This window comes from Micropterus salmoides, unplaced genomic scaffold, assembly GCF_014851395.1.
Source record: "Micropterus salmoides isolate LMB-PRFRI ecotype aquatic unplaced genomic scaffold, ASM1485139v1 Ms_hic_scaffold_4, whole genome shotgun sequence".
NCBI classification, from domain to species: domain Eukaryota; kingdom Metazoa; phylum Chordata; class Actinopteri; order Centrarchiformes; family Centrarchidae; genus Micropterus; species Micropterus salmoides.
In genome coordinates this window covers 18,469,188-18,494,359 of record NW_024043372.1, presented here as the reverse complement: position 1 = coordinate 18,494,359, position 25,172 = coordinate 18,469,188, and the positions used below count along the sequence as shown (strand labels likewise).

Genomic DNA, 25,172 nt, shown 5'->3' with positions numbered 1-25,172 from the left:
AACAATGCATTCATTTATAATGACTCACTGGGATAGAGTCATGTGTGGGAGAAGCTGAATTACACTTCAGCAGAACACACCTCTTCAGAAGAATTTCAAATTTACTAATTTAGTCTAATTAATGCAGTCTAATACAACAGCCCAGCAATAAATCCTACCTTCATATGAAAGATGATGCAAAACCATTAGATAGAGAGGTGTTGATTACCGTATGGTCATTTCAGATTCTGTAGTTGTAGTAGTAGTTTAGATTAGAAACACGTCTCAGTATAATGCAACACACTTCAACAGCACCACAAACCACATCCTCCAAAATTATTATAAAGTTGAATCAACACCTCTCTAAAACTGTTTAAATCTGTATTAGACCTAGTGTGTGGCAACACAACAAACGCAACATGAAAGAAAAGAGAAGATATGAAAACTGAAAAGAGCTTCTTAAGACATCTTTACCTATCTGGTGGGGAGGTACTCATTAGTACATCCATCAAGAGTATCTTAAGTTACAATGCTTTGGGGACAAACCTGTTAGGTTTAAGACGGTTCATAAAATAGATTTTAAGATCATCTTAGCCTACTTACTTCCTTTTTGGGAAACGAGTCTCTGGTACCTACAGTATGTAACTAAACTTTTTAAAGTGAGCACTTTTCAATCATTTTGGTTTTATTCTGATTGTATTTTATCTTGTGTTTTATTACATGCATTCTGTATTTTATGGTTTATTTTATTTAATTTCAATGCATTTTGTAAAGTGTATAGGGACTATGTCTTTTGGTCATTTTGCACTTTAAGAAAAACCTTGACTGACTGACTGACTAGAAAACATATGGCAAATTGCAAAACAGACTCCTCTGTGCAGAAGGCCTACATGAACATTTCTAATGTACAACAGATGTACCGACATTTGACTCACTTAACTTAGGCACGAGCCAAAGTACTAAACAAGACAAAATGTTCTTCGTTATGGACGTAACATCAGCTGGACTTTCTCCAATCAATGCAGCTGCTCATTTGCTAATCTACCAACAGCACAAGCTTAAGTAAACATGGAGCCTAGCTCGGTCCTGCCTCAAGCATCATCAGTGATATCAGTAATAAGTGCAGTACAAGCTACTGCCTCTCTCTGGATGAGGATATTATGCCAGCACTCCTCTAATGGAACATGACTGTTCTGTCTTTCCCCATGGCTCCATTTCCGCATGAATGCAGCGGCTCTGCCACACCACCCTGACTGACCGCCAGGCTGGACAAACTCATTTGTTTTGGGTGTGTGGGAAATTAGCAAGGTGGGGGACTGGGAACTATCCCCCTCTAAAGAATTGGTTACCAAACACGATCTGTGGTATTCAACAAAGCATACCTCAGAAACGAGAAAATTAATGTGAGAGAGAAGACAACACAGGTGAGAAAAGAGAGAGAGAGAGAGAGAGAGAGAGAGAGAGAGAGAGAGAGAGAGAGAGAGAGAGAGAGAGAGAGAGAGAGAGAGAGAGAGAGAGAGAGAGAGAGAGAGAGAGAGAGAGCAGACTGAGGAGAGCCACAGGGGAGATGGCAGCCGTGGGTGCCCTTGAAATTGCCTGACTCATTACTGCAGCAACACTGCCATGCGTGTTGATGGCAGGCTCAGAGAGAGCTCTCGGCTGGGCTCTGACAGTCGGAGAGTGAAAGACAGCCCTGCTTTCAAACCACCAGAGGAACACTTCAAAGGCTGGCATGCTCGTTCTGCCTATTCAAACATGGCCCTGCATTACAGCGAGGTAGACAAGAAACGTACTAATATGTTTTCAGGACTAACCCTCAAGTTTGTGGTTCGATAAATAACTAGGTATAAGAAAGAATTAAGCAGGGACAGCATGCAGGTGCATCTGGACACAGGTCTGTGTGGGTGACTCAACACCACAGTAGTCATTTAATTCTTCAGCTGCGTGGGCTTTAGTCGAACTCAGACCAGCATCACTGCACAACTGCCTGCTGCTATACAATCTATAGTATCAGTGGAACAAAGTTTGGTCCCCAAGTATGCATGGATAACCAGGGGCTGCAGTTTTACTTCCCTTCTCATCTGGTCATACACTGCTGTCAAGTAGAGCGGAAACAAGTCCCTAGGGCAAGCAGACAGCAGGAAGAGTGTCTAGCCCTGCAATACTGTGGTCGCACACAGCCCACTGACAGTCTCGATCATCACAATTAAGGCACAGTGGTTACTGCGGCTTCTACATTGTCCTCCGCAGGAGTTGACTGCCAACTTCAGGCCACAGTAGTGTGATAATAAGTGCACTGCCTCGTCCAGCTCCAATCAGGGTTACAGCGATCCAGCCAACCTCTATTTAAAATGGCGCCAGCACTCCAAGTGTAGCATAACTGAGGGAGGAAACTAATCTCATCACCATTAACCATGTTGCCTAAAATAAAAGGCATTATTTCCCGGAACATAAAGCACGAACTTTACAGGGTGAAGGATGTGGCTCAGTAGATAAGAATGTCTGGCTTTCTGGTTATAACCTCATTTAATGAGTTCAACGTAAAACTGAAAAGGCCAAAATAACAGAGGATTAAAATGATGAGACTGCTTGGTGTGTATTAAGAATCTGGAGATTTCCAGTGCTGATTGTGGCTCAGTTTAATGATTTACTTAAATACGTCGCAATCATTTTGCATTAAGAGTGCTTTCTACTCTTGTACATTACGTTTAAATGGTGTTTAATGCCGTCCAATAACATTGGTGGAATAAAACCCCTCCTAATCAGAATGCATTAGTTCCCCGTGAAATTTCTGCTCCCTGAAGCAAATAGCAGAGCCGCAGACAAATCCTACTCGATCCTACCTTAATGTCCTTTATGCTGAGAAATGTGCGCAAGCAAGCAATTACGTGTTGGGTGAATGTTTGCCAGATGTGTGTGCATGTCACCCTGCAACAGTCGGGTGCTGGATGTGTTTGTGTATTACAAATTTGGCCACAGGACCGTTTTGCGGGGTAAAAGGATGCAAATCGGCAGGAGGTAAAGCTCTCAACACAGCAACAAGACTCAGGGCCTGAGGTCAGCGGAGTGACATGCCAGGCTAAGGAGATTACAGCCTGCTGCAGACCAACCAAAGGCTGCCATCATCAGTACAGACTGGCCAGCAAAACACACCGTCAACACAGAGTTAAGGCAGTGGTGCCATGACATAACACAAGTGTGTTGTATATCTGAACCCTCTGGAATCTAGTCTGTTTGAGGATATCAAATCAAAGGCTTTGAATGCTGAAATGTGTTGTAACTGTGGATTAAAGCTTATGTAAAATATAAGCCACGAATGCATACACATTGTGAAATTCTGTATTTACATTTCAAGTGCTCCTCATTACACTGAAATTAGGGTTTTTCCTATTCAGCAAGTCTCATTGAGACCCAGATCTGTTTGGCAAGTGAGACATGACAAAGAACTCACACAGCAGTTCTGGGTCACGACAGACTATGTCTTGTGTTTCTGTATTTCATCATGGTTGTGTAGGGGTTGGTTCACTGTAGATGCTGACACTTGAGTTTGTCATCCTTGTTTCTCTGATTGTGAAACACAATAATTGTCAGTGTTCTGCTGTATGAAGACATATGGGTTAAAAACCACAAGGTGTCTGTGTCATCCTACTCCTCTAGCCGGTGATGAGGTGAGAGGATTACGTAACCTAAAAGCAAACATTGCTGTGAAAATGGACTGTAATAGTATACCATTATTACTCAGACATCAGTGTGGTTTTTTTTTTCCCCCTTTCGTCTTCAATGAGAACAAAATAATGACTCACAGCACACTTCTCAATTTTAAGCAGACCACACATTTTCCTCCTCCTCCTCTTCTTACAGAAGAGTTAAACCACACAAGTGATAAGTTACATCACGTTAAAAGTAGGCAGAGGAGAGATCAACATATAGAGACACAGAAGCAGAAACAATTTAGGCAAATCCCAAATCCCATGTGCCAAAGTGTCAAACAATTCAACACAAAAAGGCCCAGCTTTGGCTCTCGACCTACCAAATCCTCTCCCCCTCATCTACAAACTTTCCCACCCTACAAAAAAAAGGTTCATTTTAAAAAGGGTTTTCATAAAATGCCACCAAGCTGGCATGGCATGTACCCTGTCTGGCACAGATAGTCAAAACTCAGGAGTTAATGGCTGCTGCACTTTAACACATCCTGTTGTTTTGGCACTTTAGTTAAGCATTGTTGAGCCTCATGCTAAAAGTGAAGTTTTGCCTGCAGGCACAGCTCTCACACATTAGTTTCTATCTGACACACAGCTCCTGTCTGCTCACTGGAAAGAAAACTGAAATTGTAAGTTAACTTGTACATTGATTAATATCACAGAGTATAACTTACATGGGCTGCAACAAATTAATTCAGAGAATAAAGTTCACAGTGACAGAATACACGTTACAAATCAAATTTACTTTGTGATCGCAAACAAATGCGACAGAAATACCATCTGCTGCCTTGTTCTCATGTTGGTGTTTGTCTGGTTAAGCACGGGATGTTAAGTAACAAACCACCCCACTTGTGGATGTAAAAAGGCGAGCATGCCAAGCTCGTCATGGGACATGGTTGTTTCCGATGGGGCCTCTGTGTACTCATACTGTCTTTCATTGTTGTAGATCTGGGATGCCTCCAAAGCTCCTGCCAGAATACAAAATACCAGATCACCGCCTTGAAAAGAGTTTCAAGCAGAGGGACAAGCTGGTATCCAAGAAAGGAGAAACATCTTGTGCTGGGCCTAATTACTTCTGCTCCAGGATTACAGAGTTTTGACTTTTCTCTGGCATTCAGCGCAGAGCCTGATTGTAAATTAACGAGGACAACATTGATGCTCACAGCGCTGTTAATTATATTTAATGCAGAACACAGGAGGGCACAACTGTAGGTCTACACTACCCACTAACCGCCTCTCTACGTTGCATGTAATCTATTAAGTGAATTCATTGTACAGGTCTTTTATTTCATGGTTCAATTCTTAAGTCTCTCCTCACAACCACCACCATGGAGTTAATTGGTTAGAATAAGTTTTCCTAAAAACTAATATTTAAAAGCAACTGATATTAAGCCTGATGATGAATTATTTCATGTGTGCAAAGTATTTGCTTTGGTGCAGGTGTCAGAAAAGCAACGTAAAGAAGTAAGACTGCAATAAGAGAAAAACAAGATAAGATAGCTGAAGAAGATAACAACAGCTTCGAAATACACAAAAGCAATTTATACTACAGAGTAAGTAAGGTTCTGTGTGGTTGTTGAAATGTGTAATCAGTGGTTTAGATAAATAAAGTATCTGTCATGCAACTTAATTTTCAGTCAACAGAAAAGCTGCAGTAACAGATGCTCGCAGCAGATAACTCGATTACTGTGAGTCCACTTCCAACAACCTGTATGGCTGCGCAATCTCATTTACACTAGTTGTTATTTTCATGGCCATTTTTCTGGCTCTGGCATAGGAAGCCGATGTCCCAATTCTTAATCTAGTTTACAAAGCTCTGAATGGCTTGGCTTTTCTAATAGCGGTCAATCAGCACAACACCAGACCTACTTCAATCTTTGAAAAATCTGAGGTGCCGTCAGCTTCTGAGGTCTGTAACCAGCCTATAGATGTTAGGGCTGAGCAACATGACCTAAAATCTAGAACAATAAATATACATGTAACATAAATATAGTTAAACAATATTTACTTAGATAAGTTAAATAGGGGGTGGCGTCGCCTCACAGCAAGAAGGTTGTGGGTTCAAACCCAAGTTGCCTCGGCCTTTCTGTGTGGAGTTTGCGTGTTCTCCCCACGTCTGTGTGGGTTCTTTCCCACCATCCAAAGACATGCAGGCTAGGTTAATTGGTGTCTCCGAAATTGTCCTTAGGTGTGAATGTGAGCATGAGTGGTTGTTTGTCTATGTGTGGCCCTGCGATGGACTGGCTACCTGTCCAGGGTGTACCCCGCCTTTCGCCCAATGTAAGCTGGGATTGGCTCCCACGACCCTGTACGCAGGTTAAGCGGTTGACGATGGATGAAGATGCCATTTCTTATTTGTCCCAATAATTACAGAATGACCAATGAACTTCTGGACTGTCAGCTGATAGACTGGCTGAGCTTCAGGTTAAATGGCATTGGTTGTTGTACATGTTCTCAGCTTAAATATGTGGGATATAGGCAATTGATTGATAACTGTGATATGAGCAACTTTCTGCCATTCATGGTCATAAAAAAAAGACAAAAGCAAATGTCTTTTATCAATTTTGTCTCAATATTTCTCCATCAGATGGAGTTTATTATTCAGCTGCAGCCTGCATATAAACCTACTCTCTGACTCAGAGCAGAGAGGGCAAAAGGAGCTTGCCAGTGTCAAAGATACATTTCCAGAGGAGTTTAAGAGGTCAGTGTAATGAATAGTCAATCACACTGATACCGTCTCTGCAGGACTCTGAGTAATGGAGTACAGCTCAAAGTTACAGAGTCTGTGGCATTTAAAAAAAAGGTGGACATATAGCAAAGATGATAGTATAACATTAAACTCAAAGTTATGAATCACCAAAACTGTGAAACCACAAGCACAGATTATGTTAGTGTTACATCTGATGTGGCCTAAGTGTTGGTGTTGAACTGCAGTGGGAGAATGTACACCCTTAATAACTGCATAGCTGAGTGTTAACCATCAACGCTCTAGTCTGTTTCTTATCAAAGAGTTCACCTCGCTGTCTGCCAAGAAAACTGGGAATCAAATGTTTTTATGTCACAGAGAGCAGATGTGAATATCTACATCGGCAACAGCAGAAATGAGACAGACTATATGAAATTAGACTGGAATGTGTTTCTTTGCACACCGGAGCAAAGACGAAACAGGATTAGGAGCTTTGTTTCACAGTTATTGGATTTTGGCTCTGTGGGAATGGAATTACCCAAACACCGAGAGGAAAGCAAACACTGAACAATTCCTGTTAATATGGAAAATATGACACGGTGTAAACACTTATGACACATTAACATAAGCTTCATGAGGAAGCTCATATCTTCCAAGTCACTGTCATGGAAAATATTCTTGATCTAAACTTTTTTCGTTCTCATTTCAACAAACACTTTACATCTGCTCGGTGCACTTAGGCTTCCTTACTTTCAGAGTCAAAAGCCCTTCACTGAGACATGTCTCTAAAATACATCTAAAACACTTAAACAAATCTGTTATTTAAAATAACCACTGCTGGTAAAATAAACGGCAGGTTTCACATGTATTTCTATATAAAACAAAAACTTTACTTCAGAAGGACGCCCAACTGAACTCACAGGTGAGCCAGGTAATGTAGGCATGAGGGAGAGAAAGGTAAAGTAGATAGGTGTCCTTCCTCAGTACCCAAAGTACTCACGAGCCAAGCACAAAATCCCCAAGCTGCATTAGTGGAGCCGCTCTGTGGCAGTAAAGGACTGAGGCTGAACTGTCTGGGCAGCTCCCACGGGGTGAATGAGTGCAACTGCCTGAATGTGGAACAGAGTGCTGATGGGTTTTAAGAAAATGTCAGTCTCACCCTTGCTAATAAGCTGTCAAGAGTGCGTGTGCTATAACTGACCTGTATCTCCTCGTAGGCCTCGTCAATAGTGGTTACTTGGTGCTGCTCGTGTAGTGCCGGCTCGTCGCAGAAGAAGCACACCAGACTTTTGTCGGTGAGGCAGAAGAGCTTCACCTTCTCGTGGTCCTTGCAGGGGTAGGAGCTCCTCTGGGCGTTGAGGATGGCGTCCAGAGGGAAGGCCGAGTAGCGCTCCACAATGTTGGACAACTTGAGACTCGGCGAGAGGAGGGGATCTGCAAAGGTCCTCCGGCACTCAGGACAGTCCCGTGTTCCGTGAGGCTCCTGCCTGCTCCAGTGCTCGGTAATACACTTTCTGCAGAAGTAGTGCTCACAGCCAAAGCTGACGGGGTCCTGGTAGATGCTGAGGCAGATGGAACAGAGGAGCTCGTCCTTCAGACAGCAAGCCATTTGCAAATATGGAGACTGAGCCGCATCTAAGAGGGCAATTCTCTGGTGTGGAGTATACTTGGTTTAATTTTCATATGCGTGATTCACTGCCATGTGGGAGTGACTGACGAGATCTTCAGGAATCTTGGGATTGTGCCTTTAATGCCTCTGTTGAAAAATGGCAAATAACAACAATAAGATACCCCAGTGCACAGTCTGATTCATTTATAACAAAGAAATCATTAACAGGAGCAGATTCTTTTTAGTTACACATTGACAAAACGGGCTTCAATTAGAGCCCATTAAACATATAATCTTATGAGTAGGTTTTCTGTGGGCTGTCATAGCTGTCACACTGCTGACAGTGGCTAAATTTGAAAGTAGGGTTTGAACAACTAGTTGTTAAATTGATTTAAATTGAAGTCAATTCATATGGTAGTATGAATACCTTTGGGTTTAGGACATTTAATCAACAAAAACTAATGTAAATATGTCACCTAGGGTATTTGAAGGGTATTTTTCACAACTTTCTGACATTTTATAGATCAAATGATTATTTAGTTGAGGAAACCCATCTGCAGATTAATGGCTAATTAAAATAGTTGTTAGTTGTGGTCCTTTTTGAAAGCACTTTCACTCAAGTACTTAGTGTTGTTTATCAAATCACCTTAAAACCCAGAACAATCTAATAATATATTGGACAGAACCTACAGAGCTCTTGCTTTCTTAACAACATTAAACTCCATTATAATGCTTTGATTAAGCTTTTAACAAAAGGTGCAGACACACTCCAGTTTCACTTTGGTAGCTTCCTCATTCCCTGGGCAAACACCTGAACATGTTTATGCTTTTATCAAAATACTTCTTCCCCTTTCTACATCAATTTCCTCTTACATTGTGGAGGATTTCTTGATTCTCACAGTCAACTGTTTGCACCGACCAACAGGGAAACACCTGCAGCGGTATTATCTCTTCCTCCCACCCTGGTGTGAAGAAGCGTCCTTTTAAATTCCCTTATGAAAAGAGGTTTTAACAGCCCGGACTGAGATTTTTAATTCTCACCATCTACCACAAACTGTAGAGTCAACATCTGTGCTGTAGCTTAGCATATATGCTATTTAATTGGCTTCCTCTACCTTGCTTGTAAACTGGATTTGTAAACATAAGCAACCAGGACCACGACACCACCAGCAAACCACAGCGGGAGGATGAGAGGGGGCAGAGGCTACAAAAAAGGGGCAAAACACTAATTTAGTAAGCTACATTTAAAAAAAGCTGAATCCGGAGTAAGCATATGAGAGGTGAGGGTATTTGAATATGACAATTCATAAAAGACAGAATGGATAGGAATAGAGAAAAAACAGCCTCTACTCACCGGCGACTTCAGCTGCTCCAACGCAAGTGTCTTTCAGGAAGGAGAGCAATACACAGCGGCAACAGACGCAACCAACTTAACTGAACGATGGGGGGGGGGTTCAAACATTATATTGAAAAGATAACGGCAGTTCGTCGATAAATACGTTACGAAAGGGAATATAAGTTCATTTATATTTAATTTAGGGATTCGAGTTTTTTTGGTGGGTGGCTTTGCTTAAATAAAATAACTATAAAGTTTTGTCTCCCTCTAATAACAGAGTGGCTCAGACCGCCTCTCTGCCCATTCTCCCGGTTAGCATCGCTACCTAGCTACCTTGATTACAACAAACAAACTCACTAAAATACACGAACAGCGGCTGGGTAACAAACGTGTTGACTTAAAACTAAACAAGTGTAGGAAATGCCATGAAAATAGACTGTCGCTATTCCTGGAGACGTTTTAATGAGCCGACCGAGAGCGGCTTCCCGTGGCTGCAGTGTCAGCCTTCAGCCAGCAGGTGTCAGGAGCGTCCGCAGAAAACACTTCCCAGTACAGGCGGAGAGCAAGAACATCCACACCCTGTAAACTCATCACTCACACATGCAGCTGAGGGAGACTCCCTTATAGAGAATTATGGGGAAATCACAGGTTTGTATATGTGGTAAAATCTGTTATCTCTATCTAATTTAATTTAATGTCTACATACATATGACGCCAGTTTAGTATCACATAAGCTACACGTGTTGTATGTAACTAACCTACAATCAATTTTTTGTACAAATTTGACATACTTGTACTTTGAGTATTTCAATTTAATGCTACTATGTACTATGACACCACTACATTTCAGATGGAAATATTGTACATTTTACTCCACTACAATTTTGTAAAGCTGTAGTTACTTTGAATAGTATGTTATTTTATCAATAAAACTAACCAAGAGGATTTCCCATTCAGTCATTTGTTATTCCTAAATCAAAGAGCTACACAATTAAAATGCTGCTTACAGAGTCATGCATTATTAGTAGTAATCTAATACAATCACACAACCTTTCTGCTGCCTAATGAGTACTTTTACTTTTGAGAACAAGTATATTTTGCTCCTTGCACACCTGTACTTAAAAACTAGTGCCATGCCACAACTGACTACCATATACAACACGTTATGTGAAATCTTATCGGATGAAAGTATTATCTTTTCACACAAAGTAAACATTGTGTTGTTTGTACACAATTTTGTAATTTCTAAATCAAGCACACAAATTGTACTTTTTACAGCATGAGTGAGATATATTTTATATTGGATAAGTCAGAGGTGACAATGTAATTTAAAACTCTTGTAAAAATATTAAAGTTTTGATTTTAACGCTTGTTACCTTATGATGACTGCAGACTACAGGTCATAATTTATATCCCTTTTTAATTTGCAACTACCTGTACTTGCACTACCTCACTGAAGGATAGACAAAATGCACATCTTTATTTATAGCATATTGTATATACATATAAACACACAAAGTAGCAGTTGATGAGTTTGTTATGTAAACAGAAGAAAGCGTTAAGCCATTTGTTGTGAGATTGTTTTCAATGCTGTATCATGACACAAAGCCAAAACAAATGGCTTTATCAGTCTTTCATAAAGGGGATTCTTCATGCACTATAACTTGCACTCTCCTCCTGCACTGACATCAGGGATTGTTTGCCGGCTTCTTGCTGTGGGATGCTAAAGGACTCTTCTTCCTCTCCAAAGGGGAGTTTAGACTCTCCCTGCATCAAGTCTGTGGGCAGGACAGACGGTGTCCCGCAGGTCCCATTTCCTATGTGAAAAGTGATGTTGACGTTGACGTGGGGGCTGGTGGTCACGGGGCTTATGATCTGTGGGCTGGTGGGCTGAGAGGAGGACTGTGTTTGGACGCTGGGCTGGGGAGTGACAGGCTCCACGTTGGAAAGTAAAGCCATGGGCTGTGACAGAGCAGAGCATGGATTGTAAAGAGGTATGGTGGATTGCAAAGGGTCGATGGACTCGAAGCTGCTGCAGCCGTTTGTTCTGGTTAAAGTTTCAGTATTGTTACTGCTCTGACTGTGGTCACTGTAGGCTTCCCCTTTCTCCAGCAGACACTGTTGTTCTGGTGACATAACAGTGAATGAATCCAACTGGGTTTTACCCAAATAACCCTGATTGATCTGCAGCAGAAAGACATGAAAAGGTTTATTCTCAGTATTCTGTATGGCCACAACTAAATTGAGAAGGATTCAAGAGGAAAAACCAAGGGAGACTCACTTTATCGCTACTTTCAACATTTCCATTTGCATCTACTGAAGGATAATAATTTTCAGCATCTGGGCAAAAAAAGCAGAGTGTACATGCAGTAACGGTGAGTAAGGTAGTGAAAATCTACAACAAACTGTTCCTGATAATGACCATTATTTATCAATGTCATTATCACTGCATTTCAAGTTAAATATAATGTAGATACAATCATATCGTTTCCTCAAAAAAATAACATGATTAATGCATTTAACAGCAGGATACAGTTACCTTTCTTACACATGGGTTTACAAAGGCACAGCAGAATAATGATGATGAAAAGAAGTATTGATCCAATGATAGTGGGAATAGCTGCAGCTAACAGAGGTAAACACAAACACAACACGGAGGCACAAAGAGAGAAATGATTAGACTTCGGCTTTCTCATAATGACTGCTTAGAAACACCAAATAAGTTACCGTACCCAGTATACTGTCAAATCCTGGGCTTGTTGGCAGGCTTTTTGTTGAAAGTACAAGTACTGTCTCTGAAACGGTAGATGGCAGATGGCTGATAGACGGCGTGGGGTTTGTCGGTCCATGTGGAGCCTTGGAGTCTGAGGTTGCTAAGACTTTGTTTGTTGTTGTACTTGCAGTTTTGAACAGTGTCTCAGTGAACTGATCATTTGGCTTAGCACACACATTGTCTGAGGTAGCGTTGCCTTTTCTAACAACACCACTCCTGGAACAGCTGGAACAGAAACAGAGGGCAAGGTCAAAGATCTGAGCTCCAAACAGCTGTATACAGATGTGACTATCATTTGCTCACTTGGTATGAGGCTGACAGGGGTCTGTGTCCGAGTCTTTATCGGAGAACGTTCCATCAGGGCATCGTTTACACTTCACATCTGAGTTTGCCGTCCCTGAGAACAACACCCAAACATGTTGTCAGTTATTACACTTTAACTTGATGACACATACAGTATGTATAACTTTTATAGTATATGTGGTTCGTATAAAATTTATACTGGAGTCTAGTGTTGTAGTACTCGAGACCGGTCTTTTTGATTGTCTTGGTCTCGTCTCGGATTCGACCGCCTTTGTACTCGGCCTTGTCTCGGTCACTGAGGACTTGGCATTTTATTTCAAGACCAGTCAAGACCATAACTATGGGAATATTAATAAATTGCTTTTGCATTGTCTGATTTGTTAACATCCTAACTTTGATTGGAAGTAAAACGTATTGCTTCAAATGCAACCAATAACCCCAATTAAACATGTGTTGTTCCCGTTAACAACTGTCACCCCTCCCCGCGATGCTTACATTGATTTCAGCTCTTAGTGTTTGTATGTGGGTGTTTTAATTGGAAAGTGGATATTTCAGATCACTTTTAGAAGTACCTATGATCTCAGTCCACATTTTATTGCGTGCCATGCAATGCAGGGAACTGGTCTTTGTCTTGATTCGGTCTCGCCCTCCCTCGGTCTTGGTCTCGACTGCTCTCAGCCCCTAAAAGTCTTGGTCTTGTCTCGGTCTTGATAAACTCTGGTCTTGGGTTTGACTCGGTTTGGGTGGTCTTGACTACAACACTACTGGAGTCCATACTATTCAAACTGTAATTATGTTCTTGATATGTGCAATTTGCAATAATTATAAGGGAACCTCATGGAAACAAGATGACGCATCACACAAAGGGTTTAACCGTAAATTTGAAAAGGGTAAGAATTACTGAAAAATAGAAGTTGCTGTACCTGGCTGAGACACGCCAAAACCAACTTTGCATGTCTTGTACTTGTTACACTCTGTGCAGTACGGGTCATCAAATCCCAAGACGCAGTACATCCCAGGCTGGCACACACACTTGGATTTTGTGGTAGAGGAGCACTTTTGGCCAGGCTGCAGACCTTTGTCTGGTTGTATGTAGAAAAAATATGTTTTGCTTGTATTAAAAACAAAACTATAAATAATTTAATTTCAATTTTTTTTTTTACAGAGATTAATGGTGCTACTGACTTGCTTTGCATTTGTCACAGGCGAAGCAGGTTGGAGAATAGTTAAAGCTCTCCATGTACTGGCCTGCTGGACATTGTTCACACACGGTCTCAGTAGTTTCAGTGCACTTCTCTTTCTGTCGCTGTCCTGTTGTGATATAGACATGAACATTATACACTTTAAATGTGGGCATTATACTGGCAATATTTCTAACAGCAGATGAATAGATTAAAAGAGTGTGACTTACAATGCCAAGGAGCACATCATCAACTAATTACTTTAGTTTGTGGGGTTAGCATATCCACTGTGTAGTATTTCCATACTGAGTGGTAGAGTAGCTGATCTTGGAAGCTATTAGGCTAACGTTAACGGCTTACACTCTAGCACCACAGCAACATTACCCAAGAGGGTTACATTTGCCAAACACATTGGTTAGATGTCATCCTTAAAGCCTATTCCCTTGTAACATTTTTAGTAAAACAGTGTTTAATTATGAATTATGTTAGGTAAGCAGCCAAACAGTTATGCTAAAAAAAAAAAATAAAAGCCTGATCTGACATGTCTTCTTATACTACAACTGTTATTAGCTCTAAGATGCAATACAAGAACAAATCTGTTTCTTTATTTCCATGTCTGGCAAGGTTGCTGACTTTTTGCCAACTTTAGTCTATGTCTTCTACCAGTATATCATGTATGTAGCAATTAAGTGCATATTTAAAACATTTACAGGAAACATTCAAGACCCAGTCGGAGAGAAGCATTTTCAACCACCTCATGGAGCTAACGTTAGCTTGACTAGCTAGTTTACCATGGTGACCACGATATACTGCATGGGACATTTTGGGGTAAAAAAAGCAAACTCTTCAGTGGTGCAAAATAACATTTATTCAAGTACTGTACTTATGTACAATTTTGAGGTCCTTGTACTTATTTCCATATGATAGTACTTTATACTTAAATTACATTTCAGATGGAAATATTGTACTTTTTACTCTACATTTATTTAAACAGCTTGAGTTACTAGTTGATCAGATTCAGATAAGTAATTCAAAGTATAAATCATTTAATACTTTTTCATATACCATTCTGCAGAATTTGTACTTTTACTCTTGGCATTTTTAGTATATTTTGATGGTAATTACTTAAGCTGCAATAGTGATGTAGGTGCCACTGTCTCTAAACTACCTCAAATCTCTTTAGGAATTTCTGTACTGCAGTTTCTCATCACCTCTCGGCTTTTACACAAATACCAATATATATGATATCATATTTCTTTATAGATAGATTTATCTATCTAGCTATACTTTAAACAATTTTCCTCAAATGAATAGTGTACGCAATACATTTGCTTCCTTGTCTCTCAGGATGAAACAAGAAAACTGATCTTTAGCTACAGTAGGTGCTTCTTTCACACCTCCACGCCCAAGCTTTTACCAACATATCTGTGACTGTAAATAACATTCATCTTTTATTCTATACTGAGGCAGCTTGGTCTTTCAGTACAGTAACTGATCATTTGTATGAGTGAAGTGCGTTATTTAAGAAACTTTACAAATTGCAGTCCTTTGCTGTGTTTACAGGACAGCACGTACCAGGGTGGCATTTCTTGCAGCAGCGGTTAGATTCATCTGACAGGTACTCTGTTGTTCGGTCACGACAGGTTCCATTTGAGTCTGGCTCATAGGGCTGAGAGCAGACCTATTGGGAAGAGAGTCAAAACTTAAGTAACTCATCTTCAGCTGTTCAGATGAGAATAGTGAAGAACATATAAGTCTTTACACAACCGTTTGACACACATGAGCTGCACTGAGACTGTGGGGGGCCTTGAGCTCCAAGGTAACTTTTGTGGTTTTGAAATTACTGTAGGTGGAAAATATTTGCAGTCCACTTTTGTATCAGCCAGACATCTTTCCCTGAAATTCACCTGCTCTGAGGTAAATCTTAAGCGTACACCTAATTCAACCAGTAAAGGTAGTAATTTTAAAATCAACAATTTAGTCATTGGTTGGAAGGAAATGGACAAGATAACCAGTGAATGGTAATTTTTTTTTTAAACCCAGTTAAACAGTAGCTTAAAGTAGTATCAGACCACCCACACCTGCGCCCACCTTTTTTCTTCTGGTAATGCTGCTGGCCTGAGCTGCACACATAGCAAAACAAGCAGTCATTGTTTTGAATTTGTAGGAGGTGCATTTCACCTTGGCAGTATCTCTCTTCTCTGTGGGGCCCTTCAAAATCTTTAGGCTCTGGGCATTGAACACATGCATCCATGCAGTAACTCAGGTTCGACTTGTCTCTCACGCGCGCATACCAAAATATTATCTACCTGAACCACAGTATTGGTGTGCTGAAAAGTCATGACACAGTGTACATTTGCTGACACACGTCCTGTGCATGAGAGAACGCCTTTCACCACAGTGCCCTCCAATGACAAGCAAAAGTTGGAATATGCTGACAGCAGCAGAGTATTTCTCGTATTACAGGAAACAGAGGCGGCAACCTAGAAGCCCTCGGCTCAGAAGCACTGGCGTCTTATGTGGCGTGACCACTGCTGCTACGATGCAACGACAAAGAGACTTCTGTGGAGCTTTGTGTTATCATTTACTGACTGTTTATTCATGTTTATCCTGGCCATGTACCTAAACTAACATATCCTCTTTATCAGAAATGCACGGTTATAGTGGAATACAGTAGAAAGAGGTTCCTACATCATTTCATTACTGGGTATCTGAGACATTCAGACTGAAACTTCACCAGACTCCAAGCAAACGAAACCAAATTCATATAGGTTCACCCACACAATTATGATAACTATGCTATCTCTAAAGTAAGACTTTCTACTCTAGTCTAACATTGTGACACTCAGGACTAAACTGATATTAATAAAGAAATTGTTTTATGAGAAATAAGAAATTTGCTGGCGCCATGACTGGAGACAAAAGTAAGCCGGAGTTGAAACTTGTTAAAAGCTAAAATGTTTCACAATTATGACACAAAAGTCCTTTTACACATTTTGCTTATTTTGAAAGTAAGTGCCCGTTTTACCTACACGGGCCCTAAAGTAATCCAAGTAGCTTAAGTGAAATTTAAACTAACATTTACAAGCAGTTGGTGGTCATCGGATGAATTCCCGACACTGATATCCAGAGTCCCTGACAAACACCACACAGGCATGGCAGACTTATAGATGGACACAAAGCCTACCTTGGTAGTTCGGGCATTCAGCAGAACCAGCAGTAAAAGTATGTCCTTCATTGCTTCTTTAAAGCAAATTATAGACCGTAGAGGACACAGCTACTGGCATGTGCACGCCACTGATCATTTTACAAAGGCGGGCCAGCATAACATTTCCTCGAATTGAGTGTTTGAAGGAAGTAAGACGGGCTCTACCCTACATTCACTGTGCTAATGTGAACCATGCCATTAGACGAGAATTTAAATGAGTGTAAAGCTGTTTGTGTACGTCCACATGTTAGACAGCTCATTTATATTATAGGTTATATATACATATCATGAAAATACAATGAATTCATCTTTGTTTGCCCTGCAGCTGTTTAGAGGGAAGATAAAGTGCCTGTAAAAAGTATTCAGACGCACTTAGAAGTTTCCCTGTTTTATTGTTTTACAACATTGAATTAAAGTAGATTAAATGACACCTTTTCGGGAGAAAGCAGGTCTCCACAAAAGGATCTAAATGATTCACTTGTGCCAATCTTCACCCCCTTTAACAGGAAACATAAAAATTATTGCTGCTGCAGCAGGCTGGTTTAAGTAGCCACACAATTAATTAGTAAAATTTAGATAACCTGCTTGCAGTCAAGGGGTTTCAGTCTGGAAAGTCCAACAGTTGGTGAGTCAGTATCATTGCAAATCACACAAAAAAAAACACAATACAGAAATCATTTAAATCCAATGCCAATAATGTGGTCCCATGACTAGAATTCAAAATATTTAGCCCCTTCATGGCAAGTTATTGTCTCAACTTACTTACTTTACTTAGTTGAAGAAAAATGAAATGTGAAAATTACTACCCAAACAGGAAGTGGACTATTATATTTCCCCTTCTTGTTTACACACAAACATGTCATATGCAGTCCTACAAATCCCAGCTTTCATCATCAACTGCAGAAGCAATTGTATATAAGTATCGCAGCATTAAAATCAGGATATCGATAGAATTTTATGTGTTTTTGAAGAACTGATCCGTGCTTCTGTTTTTTATGCTCTGGCAGGATATTGTAGCTGATAGTTAGATTATAGAGCTATTGTTGTTCCACATTCATGATTACAGGAACCGCCTTTCAAACTGGAGGTCCAGGATTTGCATTTGCATGAACATCCTCTCCAACTTTTCATCCCACCTCTGTGGGGAGACATGTGAATAAAGTCAAAGGCAAAAATGTTTACTTAATAGTACTCTACCCACTACTGACTGTTGTCGTCTCATTATAATTCAGCCGCAGTACTGTACATGCTGATGTCATGCCTACATTAATGCCCCTGTTCTTTTTTGTTCCTGTGAAAGACGTTGACATTTCATAATAAAGTTCCCCCTCCCACATCCTCTACATTTCTCTGGTGCTAAAGTACAGCAGTAGCAGCCCCGTTGTCCACTGTGGTCTTGTTAAGTTTTGTCTGTTATAGTGAATTGCTTTTATCGTGTAATTCTGAGGTGATGTTTAATGTCACACCTTCAGTGTTTAACTGCATTTGTTGTTACAACATAAAACGTGACCAGTAGAAGTGAAACTGGTTTTAGAGGAAAATGATTTATTCCTCATGTTTTGGTACAATGATCTTGTAGTCTGTACCTTATTGTTGAGTAATTTTAGGTATAAACATACATACTGTCTGGCTTTATTTTTGCTTAAGTTACAGTCTTAAATTCTTACTGCGTAGTAAAGCAGGGATGATCAAATCTTGTTTTTTTTTCTCTAACTGTGTGAGATGGAAACCAATGGCAACCCAAAGGTCCAAAAATACATTCAATTTAAATGTACAACAGTACAGCATGCTTTGAAAACTGGTTTGTAGTAGTCATGATTTGAAATAATTTGACTAAAACATGCAAAGACACTGGTATAGTCATTATCTGCAGACTCCAGTATTTAACAGTAAAGTAAATCTCCTGTGTTACCTGATTTATCTACCTTGGATAGCAACAACAAACAATCTGTCAGAAAAATGTCAGTGTCTGACTTGCGCATCTGATCGCTGCTGAGTGTTAGATTACAGTTATTGACAAAGGTCTCTCAGTAGGATGTCATAGTTTCAAGTCAGCTTGCATCACTGCAACGTAGCTGTCCCATGAAAATAAGCGAGTGTGAAAACACCTGTTTGAGGATTTGAAGATATGATGAGATGATGATATGAGCTTCAGAAGCATCATTTCCCTTAACAACTGTTTGTGGTAGATAATCAAATAGTATCACAAAGCCTCATCTTAAACATAGCGTCGCTCTTGCCTGGCAGATAACAGCACCAGCCTGACGCTTGGCTTTGAACAAGCCAACCCTTGTCCTACAAGACATAAAAGTACTGCAGCTTCAATACACAACAACAGGAATAAAAAAATCATAGATAAATTCCTACTGAACTTGAATCCTAACAAATGATGACAATAAAATTACATTTCCTTTACTTTAAATTCCTTACATTGGTCATTTTTGTTGATTTAACTGGACCCGCCTGATACATTTTGTGTAAAATGTCCAACTTCTTCAAATACATTAGCCTGCAAGACACAAACTGGAAATATCAATGTGTCATAGGTGGGATCGCTACAGTTTTTGACATTAAGAAAGGTGGCTGCGGTTTCCTGTGAATGGCAACCTTTACAGTACTCTGGCCTCAGTGTTTGCTTCTATAGTGTTTTCAGTTCCACAGTAAAGTGCCAAAGGAAGTTAAAAACAGAAGTACTGGTATGCCTGAACATGCATGCCAAAGCAAACAGCTGGAAAGGGAAACACAAACTGGTGTCTCAGCAACAGGAATGACTAAAAATTACTTCCTTAATGTTGCACAAGAAATGTTTCTAAAACAGTTTGCATGAGTTGAAGGTCTTTTCTTTCCACTGTGGTGTAATGTTATGATCTCTTGCTTCACATCCACAATGCTGCTGACAGTCACATGTGGAGTCTAAATGTGTCCAATCTTTAGTCTGGAATAAAACAAATGTGCTGCTCTGTCAAGTAAATTATTCCTATTTCATTAAGCTAGCATGATCACATTATGTATTATGTAGCCTAACATGTAGCATTTCATTCTCTGACTCATTACTTTCTTGAAAACACATTATCTCATGTTTCAAATGAATCTATTTAAGATCACTTGTGTTGAAATGTTGATGCACCCATGCCATTCTCCATTTAGATCATGGAGTGTTTGTTTCATATTGAAAAATCAACTATTTTGGTTTCACATTTAGCAGAGATAATACAGAAAAGCACTATTGAAATAAAACATTTACAAAAAATACAATACAGACATTTAAAACATGATTTTGGTCAGCATCAAATGGGAACTGTTACAATCACTTAAAAATAGCCTTTATTGGTTTGTCAGTGCAAAGGGTAAGATGTGCTTCCTAGTTTTCGTTTGGGAGAGAAGTGTTGGAGGTTGTGACGAGCCAAGCGAGACATATCTGAGATCTGGTTACCGGACACTTTGGGCACAGAGAGACCCTGAAAAATATTTTAAAAACACCATTTGAGAATCGGCCATTTAGATCTTTTTTTCATAGCAGACATTTTGACATGTCACAGTAGGTAAAGCACAGGTGTAATCAACAGCATTAATAACACCTGAATTCCATTTAGATCAGCCAGTTAAAGGGCCTTGCTATTGTGCAGGCTGGTTCAGTGTCATTGCTTACTCGGACACTTAAAGGTTAATTTAAGTATTTTAAAACCTGAGCCCTATTTTCACATATTTTGGAGTCAAAATTACTAGTAGGTACAAAAGGTTTTGGAATCCGTGCAGTAGATGGATTCAACTGCGAAGCGGCAGCGTATCCTTCCAATTACACCTGTCAAAATTATGTCCATTAAAGTGCTTCTTTTTGCCATTGACAGGCTCAAACTGTTATACAAGGTGTTTACCAACATCATGGAAAGGATCCCTACGAGTGACTCCCAGTGACACCATTTGTTTTTAACAAGAAACAGAAGTCTTGCTCAAGGGCAAATCTCCCTCTAAAATCTCACTAGAGTCAAACATTTATTGAACATTTGTTATACTGTTATTGAGGAAGATAATATCTTGGTAATTATCATATTGTTTGTATTGTCCTGCCCTAGTTGGAGAGAGGATTTTGTTGTGTTGGAGTAACGTTAGGAAATAAGTCTAGCTAGCAGTTCCTCTTTGTACACAACAAACTCCCTCTCCATCGTTTCCACCGGCATTTCCTGCAACAACTCGCCTCTCATGACGTTTCAGAAGGAGAACTGTCTTTGAGTGAGACTTCAGTTTCTTGTTATAGCGTGTACCCGGGAGTGAGTCACAGGGATCCTTTCCATGATGTTGTCAGATACCTCAAATAGCAGTCTGAGCCTGTCCATGGCAATAATTAGTACTTTAAATGGATGGAATTTTGGCGAGTGCAATTTCACCAAAAGAATATGTTGCAGCCACTGCAGCCGGCTGAAGCCACCTACTGCACGGATTCCAAAACATGTCATTTTTCGACACCAAAATATGTGAAAATAGTGTCCACCTTTAAAAATACCAAAAAATTATCCGTTAATAGAACTGAACAATCAATAATGTTGGAAGTTCCACCTCTGCTTTTCCTGCTATGACAAGTCAAAATGTCTGCTGTAAAAAAAGGTCTCCAATATTATAGTTTTAGATCCAGTAGGGAGCCTGCAGTGTCTCACCTCCAGTTCTTTGTTCTGTGACCCAGCAGAGCTCTTCATATTTAGACTGCTCCTCAGATCGAGGCCGCTGGGTGGCGGCAGCGTGCCCTGACCTGTGTTCGACCAGCCTGAAAGACAGTGCTGAACAAGACCCGATACATCCATGAAGATGGAAAAAGAAGACTGTGGTACATTGATAAAACGTACTATTTTAATTTAAACGTAGAGATGTTAACACAGGATGTACAGAGGTAAACTTAGTAGTCATAAATTGTCATGCAGTGGGCAAATTCAAACACTAAAGCTGATGATACACAGAGCAACTTTCAGAGCAATCGTACAGGGTAATGTAGCCGTCAATGGTAATGAGTAAAGATTACTACCGTAATCCCCTTGCCCCACCACTCCGCCACCTGCCCCGTACCGCCACTATCCGTTCAAAATGGACTTGCCACTACCAAGACTGCCCCGTCAAAAAGTTGCCCCATCTATCATCAGCTTTACTCACCGATGGTAACCCCAAACTATCAGAAGGATCAAAACTGCATCGCCGATGAGCTTTGTACTCGTAAGGTGGCAAGAGGGCGGAGCGAGGTATGCTGACCCTTGCAAATTAAACAAAAAGAAAAATCATGAGACAGTATCTATGTTGCTACAGTGGTAAAATGTGATGATTTGAAAACTGATTATGGATTGTTAAAAAAAAATCTTTGTAAAAGGTTTTCATTGGTTTTAAAACCCTAACCAACCTCTTTCAGCAGGAATTCTCAAGTATTTTCATGACATGGTCCACCAAATAGACACATTTTAGGCCACACCCAATTTTGTCTCATCAACCTATCACATGATTTTTGATGTTAAAAAGTGTTACACAAGGACTAATACTGTATTAGTCTTTCTCAAAAATGGAAAATCTCAAGTAAATATATTTAAACAAAATGAGACTATTATTAAACTTAAATTTTAGTGGTGACTCCTGGGAATCCCTGAGGATGCCTAAACCCACTGCCTTGGTAGAACCGCCACAATGACTGTAGGTACTTTTATTTGACAGTGAGACACATACATAGAAGTAAAGCTTGTTTCAGACTGCAATAATATAACACAGTATAAAAGGTCTCAAAGTACATCAAATTAAAAATATCTGCTGGCTGGTACAAATTAAGGGCTTTTAAGTGGTTGATAAAGGCAGTCAAAGTGCACATCATCATTACCTGATGAGTGCTGGTTCAGCAGTAGTGTGAGGGTGGGAGGATTTGTGGTTTTTGCACACCGGGCAGCACTCCTGAGAGTGAAGTGGGACGGGGAACAGTCTGCTGTTAATCCTGTAAGAGAATGTACCTGAACAAAAGGTGAGCACGCAGAGATGAGAATTACTTCAGCTATCATGAAAAAGAAAAATGAGAGTACCCTATTCAAATAAATAACCCCTCTTACACTGATGAGTGTCCATGTTAGCCTCTGGACCGTCCTTATCTGTTAGCAGTGGCAGGACTGAATGGTTCTCCTCAGAAAATCTATGAGGACAGTCAGTTAATTGTAATTTCATGAAGCCATCATCAATCACAGGTAAACTTGGCACACATAATCAGTCGCAATCAAGTGTGAAGCACTCACTCTGCTTGTGGGCTGTGGACACACTCGTCTTTATTGAGCGATCGAAACATGCGCAGGTCATTGAAGAACTCGTCAGAGCGCTCTATCAGGGAGTCCTCAGCATCCAGGACTCCTTAGAGGGAACACACATCATCTGTTAGGGCTCCATCAGACGATTGTGCGTATAAGGAAGAAATAGGCAAACAGAGAGTCCAAAAAGGCGTACCTGCTATCCAGTCATACCCCAGTAAAGGCTTCAAATTACGCCTATCGGAGACAGATATCTCTTTGCATTCATCAGACTGAAATGTGACTCGACTCTGCATCTCCCTCTACAAAACCAAACAAGTGGTGCAGACTATTAGTGGTCTAATAGTGGTCACTACCTGCTGGTAAAAGAAATAATTCATCCTACTGTGAAATATAGGTTCACACAAAATCTAGACCCACTGTAACATGCAGAGTGTTAGCCCTTTTGTTCAATCTGTGTCTGTTCCCAGACTCTACTGTAGGCTGTGTGTGACAACAGAGACAATCTTGAGTGGACTGTCTTCGCCTCTTTTTTCTTACCTCCTCTTTGCTGTGATTTGCTAGACAGGACTTGGTGCTGGCTGGCCTCTTTTCCCGCAGCCTGTATGTTGGATGCTCAACAGTCCCGCCTCTGTGTTTGGAAATCAAAGACGGTGTTGAAATAGTGCGCTGGATGCTGGATGTTTGTCTCTGGCATGTATCTGATGGCGACACAGAGGAAGATATTTCTCTATCAATAACATACAGGATTTTGTTATTCGTCACGTGCACATGACAGGCTTGCAGTGAAACGTCAAAAAAACTAAATATGTAAATAGGGCTGGACCCGAATATTCGACCGTTGGGTACACATTCGATTTTCAATTATTGGATTCTATTATTGAGGGTTTTTTCGCGCGCCTGACCTCCGCCGACAACAGTGAAGGCAACGCTCCAGTTCACATCAAAGGCAAAACTAAATGAACTAAATGGGAAGCTTCGATTATTCGCTCTTAATTACTATCGAAGCGTCGAAGCTGAAAAAAATGACATTCGGGCCACCTCTAACAGTTATATATAACATGAATGAATGAATAAAAAGCAATCACATATCATCAGTTACTTTTCCGGAACTTTCAACCGAATCATTTAATATGCTTTAATATAAAGCTAAGAAAGTGGACCTTGAGTTAACTATATTTATCATCACTTTAAAATTAATTTACATTTAGCTACTTGTTTTACACCTTTTAAAATACACTTAGTAAGCTCTGTGTTTACTGTGTGTTGGTTGAGTCAAGCTCAAGCATGACTAAATAGTTTTTACTTCACGTGACTGACTTTAGTGCAGAGACTTACAAATAAGGACCTATTGGACGATTGGCACATCCTGAAACCATAGATTGTATATAAAAAACGCAAGTCTTATCTGGTAGCTCACTTAGCTAAAAGCTGCAGACTTCTCAATGGTCTTCTGTCAGCAAACTGTGTAATTACCCGCAAATCTCACGGTAGGTTTGGCGAGTGCGGCCATGGCAGCCCCGCGGTCTCCGTCAGTCAGGGTCCGGATCTCTGCGGGGTCTCTCCCTACCTCAGCCTCGTCCTCTCTCTCCCTCTTGCGGCTGGGACTGCAGCCGCCCAGCAGCTCCAGTTTCTCTCTCTGCTGCTTCAACTGCTTCAATAAATTTTTGTTACGCTCTCGTAAAACGTCCAGTCGGTCCGTCGAGGACATTTTTAAAAAGTTTAAACCACGTTAAAATCACGTTTATCTAACTGAGGGTGACTCAAACAGCGAGTTTCTTTTGTGATTTAAAACTCCGGCAGCTCCATAACAACGCGTTGACAACAATGACTTGATTGGCTGAGAACCTTCTACCCATCATGCTTTGCAACCATCCGAGGGTTTTCTTAAAGTGACAGACACACATTCACAGGGCGTGATGTTGAACAACAGAGGGCGCTATTTACTTGATTAGTGACACTGGACAAAGTTGATGATGGTCGATGGTTTTGGGACTGAATGCCACAGACAGAAACTCGGAGTAACCAACGTTATTTGGGGGCTTTTAGTGGGATTTGTTGACAGTAACAAAAATATAGAGTATTGCCAGCCTTATCCTTCAATGCTGTAAGTAAAGTCTTACACAGAGACAAATGCTT

At 40.4% G+C, this 25,172-nt stretch overlaps 3 protein-coding genes across 4 annotated transcripts in view; all 3 read right to left on the bottom strand.

Annotated features, from left to right (window-relative positions):
* The window catches only part of trim62.1 (tripartite motif containing 62, tandem duplicate 1), a 41,669-nt gene extending 31,951 nt beyond the window's left edge, over positions 1–9,718 (bottom strand). The window contains exons 1-2 of the mRNA XM_038695886.1: positions 9,330–9,718; positions 7,568–8,122 (exon numbers count right to left, since the gene is read on the bottom strand). Coding sequence (XP_038551814.1) covers positions 7,568–7,975 — 408 coding nt within the window. The 5' untranslated portion in view covers positions 7,976–8,122; positions 9,330–9,718. The remainder of the gene's footprint in view (positions 1–7,567; positions 8,123–9,329) is intronic.
* A 1,047-nt stretch (positions 9,719–10,765) lies between these two features.
* tnfrsf1b (tumor necrosis factor receptor superfamily, member 1B) lies at positions 10,766–16,910 on the bottom strand. Of its 2 annotated transcripts, none has more exons than XM_038695885.1 (9): positions 16,756–16,910; positions 15,144–15,249; positions 13,573–13,698; positions 13,311–13,469; positions 12,388–12,481; positions 12,044–12,309; positions 11,851–11,937; positions 11,593–11,651; positions 10,766–11,495 (listed from the first exon to the last, which is right to left on the bottom strand). In XM_038695885.1, exons 1-9 carry the CDS (start codon positions 16,804–16,806, stop codon positions 10,962–10,964), a joined length of 1,482 nt encoding a protein of 493 aa, XP_038551813.1. In that variant the 5' UTR covers positions 16,807–16,910; the 3' UTR covers positions 10,766–10,961. The 2 variants fall into 2 exon arrangements, with proteins under 2 accessions (XP_038551813.1, XP_038551812.1); XM_038695884.1 differs by lacking the exon at positions 16,756–16,910 and adding an exon at positions 15,750–15,891.
* A 3,162-nt stretch (positions 16,911–20,072) lies between these two features.
* LOC119885696 (migration and invasion inhibitory protein) lies at positions 20,073–24,825 on the bottom strand. The gene is made up of 9 exons (XM_038695887.1): positions 24,510–24,825; positions 23,574–23,734; positions 23,230–23,335; positions 23,025–23,136; positions 22,845–22,924; positions 22,622–22,748; positions 21,916–22,012; positions 21,429–21,548; positions 20,073–20,234 (listed from the first exon to the last, which is right to left on the bottom strand). The coding sequence occupies exons 1-9, from the start codon at positions 24,742–24,744 to the stop codon at positions 20,112–20,114; spliced, it is 1,161 nt and encodes a 386-aa protein (XP_038551815.1). The 5' UTR covers positions 24,745–24,825; the 3' UTR covers positions 20,073–20,111.
* Between the last annotated feature and the right edge of the window lie 347 nt (positions 24,826–25,172).